Raw genomic sequence first — 26,948 nt, forward strand, 5'->3', positions numbered from 1 at the left:
GGGACTTTGTGGCATGCAGTACTTGCGGCATGTATGCGTCTCGGGGAATTACATATGTGGCTTGTTAAAGAGAGTGGAGAGCGTATGTGCGCGAAATGCAGGCAGTTGGAGGAAATAAGTACATTAGATATATCGATATCAGACTTTGTTGCTCCAGGAACGGGGAATGAATGTAGGAAGACAAGTAGTGTGATAGGAGAGAATGAGAAAATAATAGTTGATAGTGTGGAAAGTGTGAGTGACTGAAAGTTTAGGAGATGGTTTTGTTTGGGAGAGTTAATTTAGATTAAGAGTGACTGACCTGCAGAGGGAGATAGATGAGTTGAAAAAGGAGATGGAATGTTTTGTGAATGAGAGCAGAAGTATGAAAGATAAGATTAGGAGAATGGAAGAGATAAATGCAAGGCAAATCAGAGTAGGAGAGAGAGAGAATTTAGGGAGTATGAGTGAGAGGTATGGGAATGCTAGCAGACGAGAGAATGGAAACAGTAGTAGGAGAGACAGAATGAGAGATAGATATGGAAGTGCTAGCAGAGGAGAGAATGGAAACAGTAGTAGGAGAGACAGAATGAGAGATAGATATGGAAGTGCTAGAAGAGGAGAGAATGGAAACAGTAGTAGGAGAGACAGAATGAGAGAGAGGTGTGGGAAGTGCTAGAAGACGAGAGAATGGAAACAGTAGTAGGAGAGACAGAATGAGAGAGAGGTGTGGGAAGTGCTAGAAGACGAGAGAATGGAAACAGTAGTAGGAGAGACAGAATGAGAGAGAGGTGTGGGAATGCTAGAAGACGAGAGAATGGAAACAGTAGTAGGAGAGACAGAATGAGAGAGAGGTGTGGGAATGCTAGAAGACGAGAGAATGGAAACAGTAGTAGGAGAGACAGAATGAGAGAGAGGTGTGGGAATGCTAGAAGACGAGAGAATGGAAACAGTAGTAGGAGAGACAGAATGAGAGAGAGGTGTGGGAATGCTAGAAGACGAGAGAATGGAAACAGTAGTAGGAGAGACAGAATGAGAAAGAGGTGTGGGAATGCTAGAAGACGAGAGAATGGAAACAGTAGTAGGAGAGACAGAATGAGAGAGAGGTGTGGGAATGCTAGAAGACGAGAGAATGGAAACAGTAGTAGGAGAGACAGAATGAGAGAGAGGTGTGGGAATGCTAGAAGACGAGAGAATGGAAACAGTAGTAGGAGAGACAGAATGAGAGAGAGGTGTGGGAATGCTAGAAGACGAGAGAATGGAAACAGTAGTAGGAGAGACAGAATGAGAGAGAGGTGTGGGAATGCTAGAAGACGAGAGAATGGAAACAGTAGTAGGAGAGACAGAATGAGAGAGGGATATGGAAGTGCTAGAAGTGGAGAGAATGGAAACAGTAGAAGAGAGGTATGGGAATGAAAGAAGAGGAGAGAATGGAAACAATAGGAGCGAGGGAATGGTAAGAGGTATAATGTATGGCGACTCAATGATCTGTGGTGTTCAAGATAGGATGCGTGAGGAGTGTTTGCCAGGAGGAACAACAGAAAGGGTGGCTATGGCAATTAAGAGAGGTGAAAGGGTGGATGAGATGATTGTGATGGTAGGAACGAATGACTTGAGTGGCAATGCAAGTCGGGCAGCGAGAGAGATGAGATTTTTGTTCGAGACTGTACGGAAGAAGATAGAGGAAAAATAGTGTGCGTGTTGCCTAGGTATGATAATGATGAGCTGAGCAGAAGAGCGGTGATATTGAATGGCATAATAGCGAGAGTGTGTGACAAGAGAGGACTGGTATATGTGGATGCTTGGAGTGCGTTTGAGGAAAGAGAAGAGTTGTTTGCGAGAGACCGTTTACATTTGAATGAGGAAGGACGTAGGCATCTGGAGAGATTGCTGTTCTGAACGAGTCAGTGTGTCCCAGGGAGGATGATAGCAGGGGTGGCCTCTTGTGGGAATGGATACTTGGGAGAAGGGAGACAATGTCAGGTAACAATGAGCCCAGTGGAGTCTAGAAGGGATAATGCTGGGTATAGAAACAATGGCATTTATATGCTTTATACTAATGCCAGGAGTATCCGGAATAAGGGAGAGGAATTGGTGGCATGGATAGCATCAGCCTGGCCAAAAATTATTGCGATCACTGAGACGTGGTTGACAGAAGGGGATATAACAAAAGGAAAAGAAGCCGCTGGGTATAGCATTTTTCATCAGGATAGGAGGGGAAAGCGTGGTGGTGGGATACTGCTTATGATAAGTGATGACCTATGTCCTCTAAGAGTGGAGAATTTGGAAGTGAGAAATGATTTTGAGAGCATATGGTGTGAGGTAGAGGTAGGCAAGACAGGATATTTAGTGGGGTGTTGCTACAGACCCAGGAGATGTTTAGACAGCTAAGTTTGGCAAGTGTAAGAAGAATGATTGTTATGAGAGATTTTAACTTCAGTAATATAAATTGGAGAGAGGAAGATGCATGTAGCAATAGGGGAATGGAATTTCTAGAATTCTTGAGGGACAAATGTCTTAGGAAACATGTAACAGAGGGAACAAGAGGTTCAAAAGTTTTGGATTTGGTTATAGCATCAGAAGAGTTGATAATAACTGAGTTGACGTTTCTCCCACCAGTTGGAGAGAGTGACCATATGGTGTTGACTTGGAAAATGAATAGACATGTGGGAGTATCAAAGAGATGGGAACTTATGTGGAATTATAAGGCAGGTGATTATAATAGTCTTAGATGTCAACTTCGGGAAGTTTCATGGAGGGAGGAATTGGAAGGCCGGGATATCACTAGTGAGTGGGAAATTGTGAAAGAATATTTGTTATCAGCAATGGTAAGTTGTATACCACAAGTGAAGAAGAGGACGCAATTTGGAGTAAAGTGGATGACAAACAATATTAAACAGGAATTGCATGCGAAAAAGAGGCTATGGAAGAGATAAGGAGACAGGTGAAGAGATGCATGAGGAATATGAGACAGGCCAGAAGAGTGACTAATGTGGTAAGGAAAGCAAAACTGGAATATGAGAGGAGATTGGCCCTAAGATCCAAAGAAAATCCTAGGGAATTTTTTAGCTATGTGGCCAGTAGGAGGAGAAATGACTATGGAAGAATGATATTGTGGGATAAAAATGGGAATAGAGTGACTGATGCAGAGGACATAGTGGAATTATTCAATGAACACTTTATTGGAATATTTCATCCTAGAGGAGTCAGTTTTAATGCTAGAGGGATAGGACTGGTTCAAGGTCTGGAGGTACCGGAGGAGAGTGTGTTTCAGATACTGAGTACTCTGGATGTCAGTAAAGCTGTGGGACTGGATGGTATTTAACAACGAGTTTTGAGAGAATGTGCTAAGGAATTGACAGTGACTTTAACGTGGCTTTTCAATGAAAGTCTGGCTTTGGCAAAGGTGCACAGGGAATGGAAGGAAGGTAAGATAGTGCTATTGCATAAGGGTAGTAACAGACTGGAAGTGTCTAATTATAGGCCAGTCTGTGTGTCATCAGTAGTTGTTAAGATCTTGGAGAAAGTAGTGAGGGACTATATACAGCATTGGGCATATGAGGGTAATGTTATCTGTGAGAATCAACATGGATTTGTGAAAGGATGCTCTTGTTTTAGCAATATGCTAGCCTTTTATAATAAAGTTACAAGAACATTAGATGAGGGAAAGACAAATACTGCAATTTTCTTAGACTTGGCGAAGGCATTTGACAGGTGCCACCTGATAAGCTGATATTTAAGTCGCAGCACATGGGTCTGGACGTCAGATTGGTCAACTGGAATCAGGATTGGCTGTCTGATAGGTATCAGAGAGTTGTGTATGGTGGAGCAGTTTCCAGGAGGCAGAGGGTTACAAGTGGGGTCCCACAGGGACCAGTACTAGGACCTATATTGTTTAACCTTTATATCAATGACATAGCCAGTGGATTGCAGGGGGATATTCAGTTGTTTGCAGATGATGCGAAGCTGGGAAGGATTATTAGTAACAGTGCAGATGTGGTAGCCCTGCAAGAGGATTTAAATAAGCTAGATAGATGGGAAAATGAATGGGAGTATCAGTTTAATGCAGCAAAATGTAAGGTCTTGAGGTTTGGGAAACATCGATGGGATGCTGCATACTTTATGGGAGGAGTTATACTGGAGGAAGTAGGGGAGACAAGAGATCTGGGGTTGATGATTGATAGAAACCTGAAGTTTAGGGGACGTATTGCAAATATGGTGAAGATAACACAGAGGATTGCTGCTATTATGAGAAGGACACTGACCTGCAGAGATAAGAGGGTTATAATTCCATTGTACAAGTCTCTGATCAGACCACACTTGGACTATTGTTCTCAGATTTGGTCCCCAGGATTTGAAGGGGATAAATTAACTGTGGAAAGGATACAAAGACAGATGACAAAGATGGTTTCAGGGCTGTACAAGGATAGTTATGAGGATCGGCTGAGAGAATGTGGACTGCAGAGTTTGGTGGATAGAAGAAGGAGAGGTGATATGATTGAGACTTTTAAACTGTTGAGAGGTGGTTACTGGGTTGACACTGAGGAGTTCTTTCGCTTGGTTGAACAGCGGGAAGGAGCGATGACAAGAGGCCATCTCTGGAAGTTACGAAAGGAAACTGTGAGCCAGAGGGTAAGGAGTGGTTTCTTTGTGTGGAGGGTGGTTGAGCCGTGGAATGCATTGCTTGATGGAGTGGTGGGAGCGAGAACGGTCAGTGAGTTTAAAGAGTGGTATGATAGACTGTTTCTCAGGGGGGAACCTCCCCTCAATGAGTCTTGACAGACTGTCTTAGGAAGGACCTCCCTCGATGAGTCTTTTGACTCCTTGGAGGCCTGAATAATAATATCAAGCCAAGATTTTATCTACAACTAACATATAAAATGATAAACTTATTTCAATAAACAAAGATAAAAATCAGTTATCTATTAAAGATAAAAAAAAGCATTCAAAGAAGCAAATTACCTTATACCTTCCTTTGTTGAGCATGTAAAAAATTTTTTAAAAAATTAATTAAATTAAAAAAGTGTGAAAAACAAAAATCCATGACAGTACAATGATATATAAATTCAAAATTGTTGTGTTTTTGATGTTTAAGTATGTGCAAGATTTTTGTAAATTCTGAAATATGGAGCCTTTTGGGTTTTTCCCTACCTTACTATTAGCTAGTTAGTCTGCTAATTTATTTTGTCCATCCACACTGCAGTTGGCATCTTATCTTCTGCTTACATGTTTTGTTTAAATTGCCTGTTGCAGCAAAGAAATTTAGATTAATATAAATCAATTGTTGCCACACAATGGAGCAGTTACTCCCATTTCTAATTCGCTGTATATAGCAGTTGCAGGAATTCTATGCCTAGTCTATCATAGGAGAAAAACATTTCTGGAAAAAAACCTTGATGTCTCTGTATAAGACAATCAAACTTCAAAATGCACAGTTACTTGTTGCAAGTAACAAAAATTCACATCCTCAGACAGGATTTGAATCCCCATCTCTCCAGTAGTATTATCTTTACTTGTGAAGGGACTCAAGCATCTTTTGAAGCATATAGTAATGCCTGAAAAGATGCCATAATTAATGGCATTATAATTATGTCATAATTCATGACATTTATTACAATTACATAACATTTATTAGAATTGAAATACAGTTATTTCGAATATCTCCGATCATGTTTCAGTGACCAAGTTTTGTGGTTAGTTTAATTAATTCTCATTTATGATTAAAAAAATTAAATTTTCTTCACAAATTTAAGCAGAAAAAAAAAAGCTTTGATTCATACAGATTATAAAAATATATTTGAGGTATAAACTTCCCAATAAAAACTGATTATCATTTTCTATGTGCACATTTAGAAAAATGCTAATACAAAATTTTGTGTGTGGCTCAACACTACTTCAGGTAAGTGCATAAAAGTATAGCACAAACATCTAAGTAAAGTTAAGCTGGTACATGTTAATTTTATTAACACTGAGAAATTACCATTTGTTAATGAAACATTTGATACAATGTTATCAGATAAAACACTTAAGATCAGTGTTAAGTTTTAACACTTAAAACACTTGTGATATGTTATCAGGTAAGGTGGTTCATTAATGTTAATTTTATTAACACCAAGTTATTATGAAATTACCATGTACCAGCTTAACTTTACTTAGCTATCCTTTTGTAATAAAGCATCGGACTAAGACTAAAACAAGCATCCGAGCAATTGACTATTTTGTGGGAAAACCCTTGGTCCATTTTATTTTTCACTAAATATTTGATTAATTTTTTTTTTTTACTTACCGAGAAAGAGATCTTGAATTTCAGTATTAAAATTATATTTTTTGACAAAGAAGTGAGACAATTTAAAAAAATTGTTAATTTTAAACAGCATTCAGTGAACACAGCAGATAAGTGCCATAAGTAACTAACTATAGCAATGTATTATTGTCCAAAAGCAAGTTTTACAGTTGCTTTTAAGTTTACAGGATGAAAAACCCAAGTTTCTGTGAAAAAAAACTGCTTGCCTGTGCAAGGGATTGACTAGTCAAGAAAGGATTAGACAAGTCCTCTAGTCAGGACTAAAATCTAACTTTGCTTTCTCCAGGTCACCTAGCACTATGGATGCAAACACCATTTCCACAGGACTATAAAAATATATGACAAATAAAAATCTTTAACAGAAGGTAAAGATTTTTATTTGTCATCAGTTGGATGCTTATGATCATTACATAAGCATCCAATATTTATCTTTAAAGTAGAGATAATTACAAGAAGTTAAAAACGAAATTATACACTGAAATTTTATGGATATGACTAATTCTTAAGTATCTTAAGAATTCATTTAGTAATATTATAACATTACTAAATACAAGATAGTCTCAATCCTAAAAACAGCTGATCATCAGCAAGTTAAAATGGCTGCCAACTTTAAGCCTTACTCAAAAATTACATTTTGCAAAACAAACTAATTTCAATAAAACTAGAGATTCCTGACAAAAATACATCATTACTATGATAAAATTTCAAATGCTAGTACTAAGAAAATAAGCAAAACTTGATTTATTCGAGGCTTCCTTAGGCTCTAATTATAAAACTTCACCACTTAAAAATTTGTCATATCCATGAAATTTCAATGTATAATTTCTTTTTTTAACTTCTTGTAATTATATCTCAACTTTAAAGATAGTTATTTAATTTATTTTTAAATTATGTTAAAAGTTGTGTTGGCCTCAGAACCTTCATTCCAAAAGCTGGAAAGTTAGAGCTACTGTATTACATAACATAGTGTAACAAAAGGGGATGTCACTCCTTGCAGTCACAACTGTAAGGAAACCTTCACAAAACTTTTTAAGGAATGCAGAGAACCGACTGGGACTTTTTACGTAATGTCCAATCCTCACCTTCATGTAGTAAACCCCACTAAAAAGGTATTCACTGAGTACTGAACGTGGCAATTCGAGATGCAGCTGACCAAATCACACTTTCTGTTGACTTAAACCAGAAATACACATGCTAGTACAACATAAGATTTCATGACATATGGGGCACTGTTCAGTTAAACAAGGCCCCAGGCTGTTGTCACCAAGTACCAGGATGAAGAATGAAATCAGTTACTAGAACAAACATCAGAGCAAATGGATGATAGGAACAGTTAAAGGTCTGTCTCAGTTCAGTGGAAAGGAAACTGAACTGAGACAGACTAAAACAGGAGATTCTACTAAATAAATATAGGATGTTATCTTCATGCAATAATCAAGGAAAGGAAATAGTAGCAATAGCATTCAACACCAATGAAGATAAATTTCTTGATTCAAAGGCAATTTCAAGCAGAGTTATGTGGACAAACTTCAAAATGAGGAGAAATTAAACTTGTGTGCATATATATGGTTGCACAAAAGGTTCTGAGGCAGAAGTGGATTTTTAGTAATTAGAGAAGGCACAATTAACAAAGAAAGATGGAAGAACTCTCCTTTGTTGGAGATACAAACAGCAGAAGGGTAGGAAGTGAATCCCACTCATATAGAAATGTTCTGAGAAAAGGGCAAAGCTAATAATAATGGTAAGTATCTGCTGGATTTCTATTCAGGATATGGGCTAGTCATTACTAACACCATATTCCAACAAAGTGAAAATTTACATGAAGAGAAAAGCCACAAGAAAAGCCTCATTGACTGTTATTGGTGATAGTGAGAGCTTCATTTTTGTTTAGGAAAACACCCAGAAAACACACTTTCTGTTGCTTATTTGTCTAGCATGCCCTTAATTATAAAATGACCAGATAATCTTTCATTCATATCCTTTTCTGCCTTCTTGAAGAATTTTTTTTTTTCATGCGTTTTGTTTCCTTATCTTATTTGCAAGACTTTTCTAGTCATTTCAAGTCCTGCATGGTATTGTGAAGCACTCTAATCTTCAAAATTTTAAACCATATAGCACACCTCTTTTCTACATATCACCTTTTTCGCACTTTCCCATCTTGCACAAACACTTCCAGGTCTTGCTTTATCCTTTTCTCATAGGAAAGATCCCTACCTGCCATCTCACTTGAAGATTTGCTAATTTATTCAATATCTAACTTCAAAGTGTCTAATCAGCATATGGCAGAGATATTCTGACATGCCATCTCTTTTTCTATAAACTACTCACAATTACCAATGTATATGTTACTGTGAAAGACCCATATCTGGAAAATGTCTATATTCTCTGGTGAATGTCAGCATTCACATAGTCGCTTGGTGTGTGTACCAAATATTTGCTAAATATCATTATTTCTCACTTACACTGCCAAATGTCAACATTCAGCATGCACTGATGGTGAATGTTGAATAAAAATATTTTTATTACGTTAAGACAAAAATGCAACTGTTTAATATATGATATATGTCAAAATAGGAGAAATAATATTATGATATATGTCAAAATAAAAATTTTACTCATTGTCGTTTCGATCCCCACCAGAGCTTATCTGTGCTTGTCAACATATACCGGCAATGGTTCGAATGTATAATAATATAACCAAATATTCGGTCTTTCACCGACATATTTTGGTATGTGTCGATATTCACCAGAGAATATTGACATTCTCTAATTTCAGTCTTTCACGGTAATACATTCAATAGATAATACATTGAATGAAATTTTTCATTCTCAATTCAATAAAGAATTCAATGACGCCATTGTTATACCACATGCATGTATACACACTTTTTCATACATACATATACACACACATATATAACTATAGAACAAACATTCAATAATATAGTATTTAAAAACACTCAGCTTAATTATCAATTAAAAAGTCATAGAAGGTTAAATATTTCATAAAAACAGCTCATTCTCAGCAGCAAATTGTTACAGAATCTGACAATTTAGAACAGCTTGTATGCAGTGTTCAGTTCCATTTCTAGTGGCTAATTTGTCAACTTTCAGAAGTGCATTATGTGTTTACTCTTCATTTTACGTATAAGGCTTAACTTATTCAGTTAGTCTGGTGGGATATTCAAGTATCTGGACATCAAGTATATACTCAATGTTTAGAAATGCAAAGGAGTAACAATGAACATGGAAACTTACCATGCAACCATCTAGCATCATACTGAACTGTTCGAAGAAATGGTGCCTTTCCCATGGTACGGTATATTGCATGATCCTGGCTAGAGAAGTCCAAAGCTGAAGCAATATAATAGTCCCCCTGCAATGTCATCAGTGCTGTATTGTTGTAATTTGGATTATATGGACACTTTGCTATACCATTCACAACTTGCGTAACTGTGTTTAATGCACTTATCTAAAATGATACAAAAAACTTAATTAGTTTAAAAAATACAGATGATCCACTTATCTCTTATCACTTTAAGTAAATACATGCTATCTGTCCAGATCCAAATTCCCATAATTCAGAAACTCTTATTACCTTTCATGGTGATATTGTATATAACATACAATAATCTGACATTCAAATGAACAAACTAATTAACCAACTCTTGAAATAGAGTGTTAATAGCCTCTGTTGCATATAACTGCCTTCAATTATGCAACCAGAAAATTGTTCTCCTGCTGTGGTTGGATAATTTGAGATTGCTGCATTTTTAAATTTTAAAAATTTAAAATGTTTAATCATTATTATTATTATTCGTGACACCTCCAAGGAGTCCGAAGACTCATCGCGGAAGGACACCTATTGTACAACTCTCCGTCTCCACCACTAACCGATACTCTACTATCAATCATCTACATCAGTGCCATCTACTGCCCACCACTACAGCTAGTATTTTTTGTCTGTAAATTGCATGCGTTCTGAAGGGCCAATTTGTTTGAATGCGGGATGAAAAACCGTGCTACCTCCATATGAGATCGGCTAACTCACCTTCGATTGAAAAAGTCCATATAAATATTCCTCCCGTCATGATGAGAATCGAATTTAGGCCTTTTCCAATCAAATGGTGCAACATACCGTCGTTTTCCAATTGCACTACGGAGGCTTGGAACAATGTATCAAGATAATATTCTAATGCAGGTTAGCAGTGTGAAAGTTTGGCATATGAGTGTGGCTGTGATTGCAATTGACTACTGTACCTCTCCACACTCATGACTGCATCTAGTCATCTAGTAATCCATTCTAATTCATCACTCATATATAATTATTAGTCACCCATTCAGTCTATTTCCATTACCGTATTTTCCCGAAAATAAGACCTAACCGGAAAATAAGACCTAGCATGATTTTTCAGAATGCTCATAATATAAGCCCTACCCCAAAAATAAGCCCTAGTTAAGATCATCAGACGGACGCATTTAGGACGTCCATTGTAACACACAAACGGGCATATTGAATTATAAAATAATAATTAAATATAAATAAATAATTATTGACATGAATACATAAAATAAATGATAATATAAATTATAATTAAGTATTTGTAAATACCCAAGCGGGCACCTTTGGACGAGAGGTAAATGCCTATGTAAACAGATGAACTCGAGACTTATAGCCAAATGACCAATCAGAGTACAGACAATGCACGAATAAAGATTGTTGTACATGAAAAAATAAGACATCCCCTGAAAATAAGTCCCAAAAAGTCTTTTGGAGCAAAAATTAATATAAGACCCAGTCTTATTTTCGGGGAAATATGGTAGTAGCATTCTACAGATATGTCACCATGATGGACACTTACTATGAATCCTCTCCACCTTATCTGCAAGTTTTGGATCTCCAAATCTGTGCACTCCAGGTGTGGATTATGGTGAATATGTATTCACCATTACCCAAATCTCTAGCTTTATTTCACATTAAACTGATAATCAATATCCTTTCTCAATACCACCAGTCTATTTAAATCATCCCACAGGATTTCTACATCACTTCATTAACCCATTGCCCTTCCTAGTTTAGCATCAACATACAAATAGATATTCTTCTCATATCATTTCCTTTATCATTAATGCAAATAATTAAATATCAGCTGCCCAGTACAAAAGTCCTATAATGCATGCACACACACTGCTGGTCACCTGCATGTGCTGACATAGTCAGTTGAGTGGTTAGCACATCTATTCTTCAACTATCAGGCTGTAGGTTTGAATCCTTCCCTCGGCCATGGATGATTGCAATTGACTTAGGTGAGAGATGAAATTTCACTGGCTGATGTGAGCACTACCGGCCTGTTGGAGACTAAGTGGATTGATAAAAATTCTGTTTGATTTCTAAAGCAGGATTTATGGGATCTTGTAAAAAAATAAATTTAAAGAATATAAAAAAAAAATTATATAAAATTAATAAAAAAACTGAAAAAATTTCAGGTGCACCATAATACTACTGTACCATAGGTTTACAATCTTTTGTGTGTGGAAGTTGCATAAAAATATTTTCATGGATTCTATTCCACCACATAATACTCCAATGTCTATCTCCATGTCACTCTTATCTATACCATTAGCTTCATATCCATTTCCATGTGCTCCAATTTATTAAGTTACAAGATATATATATATATATATAGATATATATATATATATATATATATATATATAGATATATATATATATATATAATAAACATCTGTAAAAGAAAAATTACCTTTAATTATACTGGTAATTTGCATGACTTCTGAGTATGTGTTATGAGGAGATTCAGTCATTGAAATAATCTGTTAGGATTAAAGTCTGACCATGTACATTTAAACATCTCAATCATCTAAATTTAAAATATAATAAAATTTAATTTAATCCTTTATCCAAGTGTATGCAAACAAAGGTTTGTGTCTGAAGTATCTTCAGGACTGAGGCAACTCGTAGTAAAGGTGAACCAAGCTCTCATCACTCCTTGTCTCAGTATCTCCTATAATGCAAAGCACATCTCCTTGTGGAGATGTGCAATGCTATGCATTAAGGGAAGGGCCACTACCCAGACCTGCTTCAACCTTTGAGGTCTTGTCAGTGGGAGACAGACCCAGAAGTGGTGATACTAAGGAAGAAACAATGGAGAAGTCATATTTACTTATGAGTTGCCAAAAGGTGTACCACCTTATTATTAGATTACTCTGGATTTAGAGAAAGATGTTGGAAGTTTATTTTCCACTTGGTTAGACTATAATAAATTTAGTTTAATCCTTTATCCAAGTGTATGCAAACAAAAGGTTTGCACCTGAAATATCTTCAGGACTGAGGCAACCCACAGTAAAGGTGAACCAAGCTCTCATCACTCCTTGTCTCAGTATCTCCCATAATGCAAAACACATCTCCTTGCAAACATGTATAATATTATGCATCAAGGGAAGGGTGAAACCTCAATAAAATCTCAACTCAATAAAGGTCGAAACTGATCTGGGTAGTCGCCCTTCCCTTAATGCATAGCATTATACATGTCTGTAAGGAGATGTGCTCTGCATTATGGGAGATACTAAGACAAGGAATGATGAGAGCTTGGTCCACCTTCACGTCAGTCCTGAAGATACTTCCAACATCTAAATTTAAAAGGTGAAACTCATGCCACAAACAAAACTCATTAAACTTTCCAAGAAATTATATTCTTGTTTTATCCTTTGTCCAAGTGTAAGCAAACAAAGTTTGCATGCGAAGTATCTTCATGACTAGGCTACTTATATATAGAGGCTGATGAACTACACATCAATTTCCTTAGTATCCCATAGTACAAAAATAAAACAAGAATATAATTTCTTGACAAGTTTAATTTAATTTGAAAAAAAGTGGAAAAACTTTCTACATCTCTAATCCAAAGAATTTTAATAAGGTGATACATCTTTTTGTATCACCTTATTAAAAACAGAACCAAGTAGTTGTTCTGCTTGACAGAAAGTTTTTTCCTGTCACTAAGCAGAGCCACTGATCTTTTGAGGTCACTTGGTGAGATTTAGAGTGATCTTGTATATCACTCAGTTTTTGGAGAGGTAACCTTTCACTTCACTGTAATTTAATAATGTTTGTCTTTGAACTTGCTTGCTTCCTGGGGAGTAAAGCAGTTCTACTGGGTGGTAGGTTTTTTGCCTGTCACTGAGGGGAGCCACCAATGAGTTTCCTTTCCTGGAGGAATGAGTTTGGTAGTGGTTCTTTTGGGGGTCATTAGAGTATCCTGTAGAACAGTCAGTTTTTGAAGAGGTACCCCAAAGACCATTTCAATAAAACATTTCAATAAAGGTTGAACCAGCTTGAGCAATAACCCTTCCCATAATGCATAGCATTATACACACCCAAAAGGATGTGTGCTTTGCATTATGGGATACTAAGGCAATTGATGTGAAGTCAATCAACCTCTATATACAAGTATCCTAATCGTGAAAATGCTTCGCATGCAAACTTCGTTTGCATACACTTGGACCTTGGACAAAAGATAAAACAAGAATTTATCTTGGCAGGTTTAATTTGTAACCTCAAATAAAAAAAAAACTTTCTAAAACGAAAGTGTGAAATTGAGTTGCTATTGATAATTCACAGGTGGTCCTCTTTCAGAGCTCAATTTCAGTTCCTTCATTAGTGTTTAAAACATGGATACTATTTTGCAAGTTGATATTTTTCCAAGTTGAAGATATTCTTATTTTTTCATGCTGAAGCAACATGGAAAATGAACAAGTTTTTATGTTAATTTAATTTATAATTTATATTAATGAAAACTACCTTCAAGGGTTTTTTTAATTAATATAAAAATTAGATACATATGAAACTTGGCTCTTTATCCGATGATGTTATATTCCTAAATAAAGTCCTAAAGATTTGTAGTGGATTCAATTAAATCCACTGCAAAAATTTTATAGGCAATAAAAAGATAACTATGAAAACAACAGCAAAACATCACCTATATTCTCATATTTCTATAGTTCTATAGAGAACTGAAAGATTTGTATACCACTATCTAGTGTTTCCTAACTTTGCTCTGATTTCATGTAAATTTATTCAACTCTGCACCATAATACCTTTGCTTGTTCTATTATCTATTTTGATATTTGATTTATTATCTTCACTAAAAATTTAAATTTGGAAAGAGATAATAAAATAAGCACATCATTTTTCTTATTTCCATATAAAGAAATTTATGTCAACAATGATGGCAAACTACATGCATCAAAGAATGTAAAGGCATTATTTAATTAACACTAGGGCAGTGTTTATCACACTATTACAATGTTGTGAATACTGCTATGCAACTTCAAGAGAAGACAGGCAAGAAGTGAACAAACTAAAGCGTATGAGATGTTGAGTTGATGTTAAGAAGGCTATGGGATTGAATGACATCACCGCATAAGAAAGAAATGAGCCAAAATTTAACTGGCAATATATGAAAGAATCTAAACTAATTTTAACCTACTTGCAAGTTGTATGATCAAAGACATAAGAAATATCAAAACTTTGATTTAAAACAGGAGTAAGCAGATGGCATCAATGGCAGAATCATCTTAAAAATACACATTAAAAAGGAATTGAAATGGTTAGCATTGAAATGTGTGAACAGACCTAATCTATAGTGGTATACTCACTTAAACAGGATAGAAGAGGTTTTTTTAATTAATATAAAAATTAGATACATATGAAACTTGGCTCTTTATCCGATGATGTTATATTCCTAAATAAAGTCCTAAAGATTTGTAGTGGATTCAATTAAATCCACTGCAAAAATTTAACAAAACTGGTATTTGATGCCATGAAAAGACCTAGAGGAACACCATCTAAGTGGACTAAAGCAATTAGTAGTACCTTAGAAGACTAAAATACGATATCTGACAAAATTAAAGTATTAAAAGATTAATTTGGAATAAAACTGTTGATAGCAAATTAGGAATAATGTAAAGTTAATTATGTATGACTATTATACTATCCTCCATGCTGCTTGAAAGTATATATTAGGTGAAATTAGGTGAGCACAGATGCTCAGACACGATTCAAATAATTTTTGCAGGCTTTCTTTGTACGTAATTTAAAGTCAAAATCTTAGTGTCCATGTTTTTTTTATAATGTTGTTTACTTCCTATTCTGTTAATGACAGAAGAGGAACTGTGCCTGCTCAGAGTATGGACATGGAAAAAGGCAATTCACAAGATAGCTTTGAGTATTTGTTGTATATTTGAAATAAACAAAATATGGGATATTCTACAGGCCTATAAGTGTAGAAGTCAATGTTCATATTGTTTAGACAAATGAGTTGGACAAATAAAGAGAAGGTCATCCTAATGAGTATATTTTAATTATGAGAATGTGGGTTTGTACCATCATTTTATTTGTGGTTTAGACCAATAAAAATACAATTTGGTCGGCTAAATCCCCAATTGCCAGTCCATCTGCGTTCATTCAGTATCCAGGTAGATACTGAATGAAGAGATACCTAACAGGGTCACCATGAGAAGGTGAGGACTGGACATTAGATCAGAAGCCCTGGTCAGTTCTCTGCATTCCTTTAAAGACTATGTGGAGGGCTATACAGCTTTGACCCTTAAGCATCCCTGGCATCATCTGGTTAAACAATGCCCCCTTGTTTTTGCAGGGAACCAGGGTGAACAGCGAGAATCCTGAAACATAGCCCAACTTGACAGCAGAGTTAAAGATTGGTACTATCAACATAAGCCTGAATGGCAAAGAAATGGAGCTGGCTGAGGAACTGGATAAGTACCAGATCGATATAATAAGGATGATTGAAACAAAAAAGACAAAATCTGGCGAGATTTATTTTTCTGAGCAATAAATACAAAAATGTTATATTCAGGCAATGACAATCAAGGAAAAGGAGGAGGAGTAGCTATAGTATTCAACACTAAATACGAGGCAAATCTTCTTGAATGGCAGGAAATATCAAGTAGAGCAGCACTTCCCAAACTGTGAGCCGTGACCCCCTTAGGGGCCGTAGGTTTTGTTGAGGGGGGGCCCGTGAAATAATGAAAACAAACTTTAAATGTTTTAAGACTAAGTAGATTTTTTTTTATTTTAAAAGAAACGTATTTAACTTTTATTATTTCTTTTTTGTTATTTTTTATATTTTAATGGAAAAAATTCACACATTGGTGTTGGTTCACAAACTTCGCTTCCTGCGTATTTCGGCGCTTAATGAATATTAGTAAATATTGCTTATTCATATGTTTCATTTCAAAGCAGTGGTTAATTGTATTTACTTCGAATGCTCTCCAGGGAAGCTCCAAATCTTTCTGTCCCTTTCATAATGCATTCATAATCAGTGACTGTTGATAGACTTTATATACATATCAAAACTCATTTTATTATCACTGTCATCGAGCTAGTTTTCTGTTACCAATAAAAGTTTCGCATATACTTCACACATGAAAAAAAAGCTTAAACAAGTTCATGTGGGGATATAGTAACTCGCTTGCAGTGGTAAACAACACACCCTCCCTAAGAGCCATTGTACTGCAGAGGCAATAAAAATAAGTACTTTTATTATGACAGTGAATAAGGTATGAGGAGTCTGTGTAATATATTTCTCAACAAATAGTGCAATTAGAGACAACTGGGATAAAAAAAAACACTAATTAATGAATCACATGTCTCCTTATATAGAAACTATGCTGCATAGACTGAAATAAAACCATATGTTGCATGGGCAAACACAGTATCTAACTAACAACTATTGTTATTAATTAGTTGTATGCGACTTCGATTTCCCAAGGCAGCAATAAAATTCAACCGAACGTGTTAAAATTCGTACAAGTCTTAAAACTAAGTAATATATATATATAATGAATGTTATGGCAGTTTCACATATGGAATTCGGTTGAAGAGAGTTGGCATTTCAACTCAATTGTCAGCTATGCTTTGCTGTCTGTTTCGCATTAGGCTTAATTACCGTAAAAGGAGAAAAGTCACAAAAGAGAAAAATGTTCCTGGTCTGGTCCGGGGATTCCCTTATTCAGGTAATATTCACTAATTTCATGTTATCAGTCTGTGGTGTGCCAGTATCGGTAAGTGGTGATATTATTTGATCTATTCTACATTAAAAAATTTAACCCTGAGATGGAAAAATGGTTGATAAAAATTCCCACGAACAATCAGAAGTAGAAACACTCTCAAAAAAAAAAAAAAAAAAAATTTCATATTTTACCAGAACAGCCTGCATCGTCTTCAGAACCAAATGGTAAGAGGTAAAAAATGCTATATATACATTTGATTTTTGCAATATTCGCTGTGTATGTTGTATTGAATATAAATACAATAAATATTATAATATATCTCTATTATGATTTTTTTTCCGAGGGGGGGCTGTGAAATATTTTAATTTTTGCAAAGGGGGCCCCTGACATCCAGAAGTTTGGGAAGCACTGAAGTAGAGTGATGTGGATAAATATAAGAACAGGGAACTGGACAATGAGACTTATTTGTGCCTATGATCCCACAGAAGGCTCTACTAAGTGGAAGAATTTTTTCAGGCTCTAGAGAAAGCTACTGACACAATGAAAAAGGAAAAGTTGGTCCTTGTTGAGAATCTAAATAGCAAAGTGGGAAATGATTGTCAGATATACAAAAATATTTTGGGAAAATTTGGAGAAAAGAGCAAAACTGATAATGGCAAATACCTGTTGGATTTCTGCTCAGGAAATGGTCTGGTTATTACTAACACAATGTTCCAACATAAAAATGCACACAAATTCACATGGAGAGAAGAGGAATAAGAAAGTCTCATTGACTATGTTATTGTTGATAGGGATGTTTTCTCACTGGTGCAGACACTAAAGTGTACAGAAGATTTGAAATTAGAAGCCATCACCACTTAGTCTTGAGAAGGATAAAATTGAATTTCACATTGAAAAGAAAAACATGTAAGAAAGTTTTGAAGCGAATAAAAGTTGAGCAGCTGTCAGATGCAAACTGTAGACTAAAATATACAAACATTATTCAAGAAAAAATGAAACAGTTTGAGAACAGGAACCAAACCTTGGCAAGTCAGTGACAAATCCTGAAGAAAGCATTGACTGATTCAGCCAAAGAAGCATTTGGTGAGGTTTGTCTGCAAGGATAGAAAAATCAGAACCTTATAGTGGACACAGGAAGTTAAAGAGGCAGTGAAGGAAAAGAAAAGAGCATATCAAAAGTTCCTGGAAAATCAGTCAGCTTGTGCTCTTAGAGAATACAAAGACAAATGTAAAAAAGCAAAGCAGTGTGTAAAACTAGCTAAGCAAAAGTCATGGGAAGACTTTGGCAAGAACATAGAAAATAAATATCAAGAAAGTGGCAAAATATTCTGGAGTTTGTTGAAGCTCAGAAATGGAGGAAAGAATGCTGTAAAAGGAATTAGAGATGATAAAGGTGACATGAAAACAGGAGAAAAAGATATCCTTGAAGTATGGAGTAATTACTTTGAAAAATTGCTAAATGAAACAAGTAGTGATGAGAGCACAGTGGTAAAAAACATTGTGCCAGGCATGCAGTCAGGAATTCATATCCATACTTGAAGTAGAAAAGCCATGAAAAGGGTGAAATGTGAAAAGGCAGCAGGAGTAGATGATATTCTACCAGAAATGCTCAAGTATGGAGGTACGAAAGTCTTACAGTGGCTGTACTGCATAGTTCAGAAGGCCTGGACACAGGGATGAATTCCAGATGATTGGAGTAGAGCTCTCATAGTACCCATATATAAAAAGGGAAATAAAACTGAATGAGAATTACAGAGGTATTTCCCTACTGAGTGTTCCTGGTAAGATTTATGCAAGTATACTTGAGAAATGGTTGAGAAGGATTGTGGAAGAGTATCTTGATTAAGAACAAACTGGATTTAGGCCAAATAGAGGCTGTCAGGATCAGATTTTCACTTTACGACAGATAGTTGAGAAAGCATGGGAATATAACAAAGATCTATATTTAAGATTTGTGGATCTGGAAAAGGAATATGACAAGGTGTCAAGAGAGAAGCTATTCAATACACTACAGTTATATGATGTCAATGGGGCATTATATCAAGCAATACTTAGTCTTTATTTGAGTTGTTAGTCAGTAGTTAGAAATGAAGGAAGTACAGGAAGATGGTTTAATGTTAAATCTGGTGTGAGACAAGGAGTACATTATCCCCTCTGTTATTCATTATCTATATGGATCACATTATGAAGGAAAGTGGTATTAAACATGATATCAAAATTAGAGATGTTAATGTCAGCTCTTTGCTTTATACGGATGATGTTATAGTTCTAAATAAATCCGCTACAAGTTTGCAAGATTCCTTGACTAAATTTAATAACTGTTGTAATAGATATGGTATGAAGGTCAGCATTAAAAAGACAAAAGATAATGAAAATAGGTAGAATTGTTGAAAATGTCAACTGCATTGTGAACGGGGAACCTGTGGAACAAGTAAAACATTTCAGCTACTTGGGCATGATTTTTAGTGAAGATGGTAAATTAAATATGGAAATAGACAACAGAATTAGTAAAGCTGATATGGTAGGAAGTCAATTGAATAAATTTATATGGAATAAGAGAGAAATTAGCAAAAACACTAAATCAGCCGTATAGAAGACAGTATTCAAGCCAATTTTAACTTATGGATCTGAGTTGGGTCAGAAGTAAAACACTTGACCAAAGACTAGAGACCACAGATATGAGTCCTGAGAAAGATTAGGAGTATGAACAGATGGCATCAATGGCAATATCATATTAAAAACGAGGATATTAGGAAAGAACTTGACATTGTTAGCATCCAGGAATGTAATACGACTAGATGACTCATCGTCAGCTGGAAAGTTCTTGAAAGGTTCTTCACTTCCTAGACAGAAATTAGATCTAGTTGTTTTTTTCCAACTTAAAAGGTTGTCCACTACAGAATTACTAAGGAGAAAGAATCCAGAGGCAACGGTAAACAACACATTTAAGTTCCACAGGCAGTGGTGAAGATAACTGCTGCTGCTATGTTATAATATGGAAGTCTTAGAAATGCAGAGATGGATAATATGGTAATTCCAAGACTGAAAACTACCTGTTATGAAAGCAGAATGAGGGAATGCAAGTTGCAATAAATGTTGCATATTAAGTTCAAGGTTATGCAGAAACCACTTCTGTGCAACTAAGAAGACTTTGTCAAAAGATACTTGTAGTTAGCTAATACTAATTACATGTATCCAAGACCAAAGAATGAATTTTTGTTTGCAGCACACTTTGAAGTTGTAGCTACTGAAATCTCATGTGTAACAGAATAAAATGGAAAATACATTTACATCTTAAATGAAGAGACAAAGGCAAGCAATAAATAAATGATGCAATATCACTCTTCATTGACAATGCTCGTTTCACTCATGTTCATAACCCTATGATCACAATCCCCCTGCAAATCTCACAAACATACAAATGTCAAAATACTATGCTTATTCAATGCTATAATGCAAATGATAGGATTAATTTTCACTCCACTTTGGTAAATGAAATACAGAATACATGAATCAAAATAAAAGCAAATGGCACTTGCATTCTTGTGTATTGCATATGTCCTGTTAACAGGCCATGTTTATTTGACTATTTTATACTGAATAAAATCTCCTTAAGTATGGGCTTCATGTCCATTTAGTTTGCCATGCTCCTCTCCACTATTCAAAACAATCAATCCCCACACTTCCCTTATGCTACATGAGCTTTTTCCTTTGTAACTCCCACCCATGAAAGGGCGTAAAACCTATGATACATTCTTGGAAGTTTTCTGATACATTAGCACTGTGAAATTTGACTAGTGATTTGAAAAGTATTTATATAATATGTAGAAAAAAAATAGGTATAATTTATATAAATATAATTTATATTTATTTAAATTAAGGGGATATTTATTCCCACATTATTTCAAAGTCAAATAAGAAACTCTAAGATAGAAATCAAAGAGTTTTGTGCCAAATATAGCAACCTATAAAAGTTCAGCGAGTCCAAGCATAAGCAACCACCTGGTAGTACTATACCAGACAACTCGCAGTAAAGGTGGATAAAGCTATGATCATTGTTCTTAGTATTAGCCCTAAAGTAAAACACGTCACCTAGGACAGGGGTGTTCAACCCGTCGATCATGATCGACCCGGGAGCGATTTTTGATCGATCTCTTCGCTGGCTCCTTACTTACAAATTTAATTAAAACTGAAAACATTTTAATTATCATTATTTTTAATTCGCTTTAAGTGTATTGCTATTGTTTATTTATTTTTCGTTAAAATTGCCAAATCAGTAATTTTCTTGTAAATCCCGGTAAATGAATTAATTTGGATCAGTGGGAGTCAAACAGCGAGCCAAGTGAATACGATTATAAGCAAAGTGCAAAAACTTGATTGTAGCTTAAATAAATATTCCAAAGCACATTACATCAATTTTTTTACTTAGGTTAAGTCCCATGTGAATATTGTAAAAAAATTCACTTTGTTTGTCTCAGTATAGTTTGTATTAGATGTTTTTGTAAATAACTCTTTTGAAGCTAACTGTATATACTGCTTTAATAAGAATATGTTAGAGTGTTAAAAACAAAGCCAATGTTTTTGTCGCCAAAGCTATTCATGGTGGCATTAGAAAGATTGTTATTGAAACTTGTACGTATGAGAAAGGCTTGCAGGCTCTAAGCGTAAAACACCTCCAAAGTCAGTCAAAAAGAGTTCAAACAACTTTCCAATGGCCGGAAACTTGCAATCAAAAGAAAGCGGAGGAGAACAAAAGGCATGCCAAACTTGAAACTTAAGATGAAAGACTCTTACCAATTCTTTGGGGATGGCGAAACTTCATGCAAGGTCTCAGAGGAGGCCTAATAAAAAGGGACTGAAGCAAGCAGAAGGGATCCTGGTTCCAGAATTGCTGTCAGAGAGGAGGCCAGCGGGTCCAGAGTCGCCATCAGAGAGACTGCCCGGATCCACGTTGCTTGAGAGAGGAGTTTCCCGCTTCCAGAAAGGAGCTTCTTCGTTCGAGATGTCACTAGAGAGACTACTTCTAGGGTGCAGACAAGGTTTCGAATTGCCAAAAGGAAGAGTTCCAATTGCCAGAGAAAAGTTTCCAGTCCAGGTTAATGTCAGACATTCAGTGTGTTGCGTTTTCATTACAATTTTATGAATCAAATGACTTCACTGATATTGCTCAGTTAATGGTATTTATTCACATGGTATTTCATTATTCGAGTAAAGAAGAACTTTTGAAAATTATACCATTATTGGGAAGGACTAGGGGAGAAGACATTTTTTCGGCATTTGATGAATTTGTGAAACAACACAAACTTCCGTTTTTTAAACTTGTGTCTATTACTACTGATGGTGCTACTGCAATAATAAGTAATAAATCAGGCTTCATTTCATTATGTAAAAACAATGACAAATATCCAGATTTTTTAACGTACCATTGTATTATTCACCAATAAGTACTGCGTAGTAAAAGATTAAACACAAAAGATGTTTTGGATGTTACATTTAAAACTAAATTCTGCTCGAGAAAAAGCCCTGCAACGGCGGTTATTTAAATTACAGGCAGAGGCAGATGATGATAGGGAATTTCTGTTGTACAATAATGTTTGCTGGCTCAGCAGAAGTCAATTTTTAGGAAGATTTCTTGTATTAATTAATGATATAAAATTTTTTCTTGCTGAAAAAGGAGATATTTATCCACAATTGAGTGATAAAAGACTGTTGTTACATTTATCATTTTTAGTAGATTTCTGTAAGAAATTAAGCAATTTAAATTTAGAGTTACAAGGTAGAGATAAAAATTTAATTGTCATGTTAAGTTCAATAAAAATTTTCCAACAATACTTTTATTAAAGGAAAATAAAAATGATCACGAATTTAGACATCTCCCATATTTATTAAAATTTTTTGAGCAAAATCAAGAAATGCTTTGCTATGATTTAAAATAATTTATTCATGAAATAGAATTAGTTGAGAAAGAAATAAATTCAAGATTTAAAGATTTTAATAAAACTGAAATGATTGTATCTTTTATCAATAATCCATTTCAAGAAAACTTGAACATCACAGAAATTTCAAATAAAATTAGCAGGCTGTTTGATATAAACCAAGCTGAAGTAGAACTTGAGATAAACATTCAGAATAGTTTATATTTAAAATCAATAAACAATGAAGTCATTTGCAAGTGTGCACATGAAAGATTCCCAATATTAACTGATATTGCGCGAAAAATTCTGCCGTGTTTCAGATCAACATACTTGTCAGAATCCGCTTTTTCAAATATGAATGTCATAAAAAATCAATTAAGAAACCAAATTACAAATGATTATTTGAATGATTGTTTGCGATTGGCCACTTCTTCATATCAACTTGACTGAAAATACTGCGAGGTCCAAACAATGCCAAATTCCACATTAACTTTTTTTTTTTTTTTTTTTTTTTTTTTTTTTTTAAATATAATCAAACAGCATCTCCTGTAACTTGCAAGTTTGTAATCAATCTGTTGTTTTTTCTAACTTTGGTTTTCCAAAATAGAGAAATAAATATTTTATTCCTATATATATATATATTTTTTTTTTTTTTCCATTAAAAGTGATAAATAAATTTTTAAATACATGAAGTTTTTAGCTGTGTATTTTTTTTTTAGTTGTTTATTTGTGCGTAATCAGAAATCAGGTTGGGGGAACGTGATCTATATAAGAGATTAGATCGCCAAATAACTTTTATAGAAAAGTAGCTTGCGTAATAAAAAAAGGTTGAACACCACGGCCCTAGGAGATATATGTTAATTTACATTAAGGGAGACAGGTCACTACCCAGACTGGTTTCGACCTTTATTGAGGTCTCATCAGTGAGTAGGTAGACCAAATAATACCAAGATAATGTAAAAACATACATCTAGGAGATTGTGTTTTACATTAGGGCTAATACTAAGAACAGTGATTGTAGCTTTATCAACCTTTACTGCGAGTTGCCCGGTATAGTACTTCCAGGTACTTGCTTACGCTTGGACTATCCGAACTTTTATAGTTCGCTATTCAGCACGAAACTCTTTGATTTCTATCTTAGAGTTTCTTATTCGGCTTTGAAATAATGTGGGATTAAATATCCCCTTAATTTAAATAACTTTTACATCACCGAAGTGAAGCCTTTTGGCTCTTTATTTCATTAATAAAGAATATTTTATTATATTTATATAATAAAATAATAATTTATTTTACATAATATAGAAATCTTTCACTTGAGATCAAACATTGATATTTTTCAAGCCACCTAAATCCACCTCTGGTTAGTAGGGCAGTGGTCTCGGAGTGGGCAATGAAATTCATCTCCCATCCAAAGATATTCACAATGATTCATGTCCAAGTGTAATTCAAATCTACACCTTAATTGGAAAGTGGATATGCTATCCACTTGACTAACCAGGCAGAAAATTGATTGCAGTAATCACATAACTACAGCTTCAAAGCACACCAACAAATCATGCATACACACTAAAAGTGAACATATAAAAAGAAAAAAAAAAATATATATATATATATATATATATATATATATATATATATTGCAGTTTTAGTGTGCATATGATTTTGACTAATAATATAAGAGTTAAGTGAAAATATTCATTAAAATAAAGACATTTCTATTTGAAAGTGTGTCTTTACAAAATACTCACATCTCTCCAAGAACATTCTGGAGAAAAAGCATTTGTTCCACAGGCAAACACTTTTCCACCATGAGAAACTAAAACTCGAATGAAATTATGACAGTCATCCTAGGAGGAAAAATATTCACAATTAGAAGTAGTAAGACTTAATAGTTGAGCTGAAAAGAAATGTTAATTTAAATTTAATTTAAGAAATTAATGATAAATTGACAATACACTTAGTACTACTGAAGACAATGCACATTATTTGAATAGCAATTAATATGGAAAAAGAATCTTCCTCTTGAGCCATCTGCTGCTGGAATAGTTAAGATCCCTTTAGTGGCTCTTTTAAAAAATAAAAATAAAAAAATAAGAAAATTCATCAGAAAAACTGTTTTGGTGTACATGATTTCCGATGCTTCAATGCACCATTGAGAATACATTCAATTTCATACTTTAATTTCAACATAACGATGAAATTAAATTATGAAATATGTACAATCATTAATAAATTTTGAAATCTTTAAACCCATTACAACTCATCCTACTGTTTTGGCAACCATTTTAATAATAGCCATGATTCTTCAGAGATCCAAAATCAAGAAATATAAACATGGCCCTCCTTTCAAAATTAATGATAAAACAATTGCTGGCATTTGGATTAAACAGATTTAATACTACAGTATTTTTCTGTTACCACAACAGCATATTTAGGCACAACCTATTAAAGCAACTATTACAAAGGTCCTACCTAAAATAAGACATCTACAAAATGTTTTGTTTAACATTCCACTATAGAATCAGTTTAGATTCTATAGTTGACATAGAGTAAGTAATATAGTTATTAATTTCCCTTATTTCAGATGTTACCTTATTATAAAATGCAAGTATACTACAAAGACAAGACCACCTTAAAGGCATGCACTCTCCACAGAGTATCATACCACTAGACATTTTTACTGTAAAAAGTTCTATAAATATTAATTTATTAAACTGAAGTAAGTTCTGTCAATGTTACTGATATGATCAGCATGTGTCAAAAACTGATATATTAAGGATGTCAGCAAATATTAATTATGTAGTACTGCTATGTATTAAAACCTCACACACACATGCATGTGCAGCAGCATAACACTATTTAAAAATAGAGATGATACTAAAGTAATACACGATGTACAAGTGCAAGCAGATAAGCATAGCTATACTAAATTAAGTCATCACAATTAGATCCTGTTAATTTGTCATTCATTATTATGGTGTAAGAAAGAATTATGTCTCCATTTTACATTACATAATGCGTGCTGTGCATATGCATGAGAATATGCAACGAAATATTGACCCAATCAATACTGCAATATATTAATCCAACTGGTTAGAACTAAGACAAATTAAATATGAGTAGTGATAATACAATAAGTCAGGCAAGTAAAAGTACACAGTCAGTTGAATATATACTTTGTTTTTTTTCTCCACCCTAAGAAAGATTAGAAACCTATAGCACATTAATACCATGGGTGGGTTATGAGGAGTTAGCGTGAAACAGGAAGCAGGGGAGAAAAAAGTGTTCAAGCTATTTGCTCAAAAAGGTTTTAAAAATGGCCTCTGAATTTAATAGGAAATAAAACTGTAGATATGAATTGTGAGAAGACAGGGAGGGAAAGGTAAAACAAGTACCTTCCCCTGTTATTTTAACTTTAAATAAACCTCTTCCATCAATGGAAGAGGTTTATTAAAAGTTAAAATAACAAAAAATAAATAAACCTAGCATCACTAGCATTCAAAGTATGCAAGATGATTCTCACAATGAGAGCTTAGCCAAACATATCTAGAGAAAATACAGCAGAGGAAAGACCCAGAGTAAGACCAGGATCCCAATACCGATGTTAGTTAGTAATATCTAGAAGATATGAGATCCAAGAAATATTAAACCAAATTTAGAAGAAAGTTGATAGCAGCTAATAATGAAGTTAGTGCTAAA

The 26,948-nt window shown here is 34.6% G+C and overlaps 1 protein-coding gene across 4 annotated transcripts in view; it reads right to left on the bottom strand.

Moving 5' to 3' along the window:
• Positions 1–26,948, bottom strand: part of LOC150093601 (semaphorin-5A-like) — a 299,721-nt gene that overhangs the window by 82,383 nt on the left and 190,390 nt on the right. For all 4 annotated transcript variants that reach the window (XM_090412830.1, XM_090412829.1, XM_090412831.1 and 1 more), the window contains exons 5-6: positions 24,998–25,096; positions 9,542–9,755 (exon numbers count right to left, since the gene is read on the bottom strand). In XM_090412830.1, coding sequence (XP_090268956.1) covers positions 9,542–9,755; positions 24,998–25,096 — 313 coding nt within the window. The remainder of the gene's footprint in view (positions 1–9,541; positions 9,756–24,997; positions 25,097–26,948) is intronic.

The sequence above is a fragment of the Typopeltis vanoorti genome, chromosome 23 (genome assembly GCF_054136105.1).
Source record: "Typopeltis vanoorti isolate ZY-2024b chromosome 23, IOZ_Tvanoo_1.0, whole genome shotgun sequence".
Classification (NCBI taxonomy): Eukaryota; Metazoa; Arthropoda; class Arachnida; order Uropygi; family Thelyphonidae; genus Typopeltis; species Typopeltis vanoorti.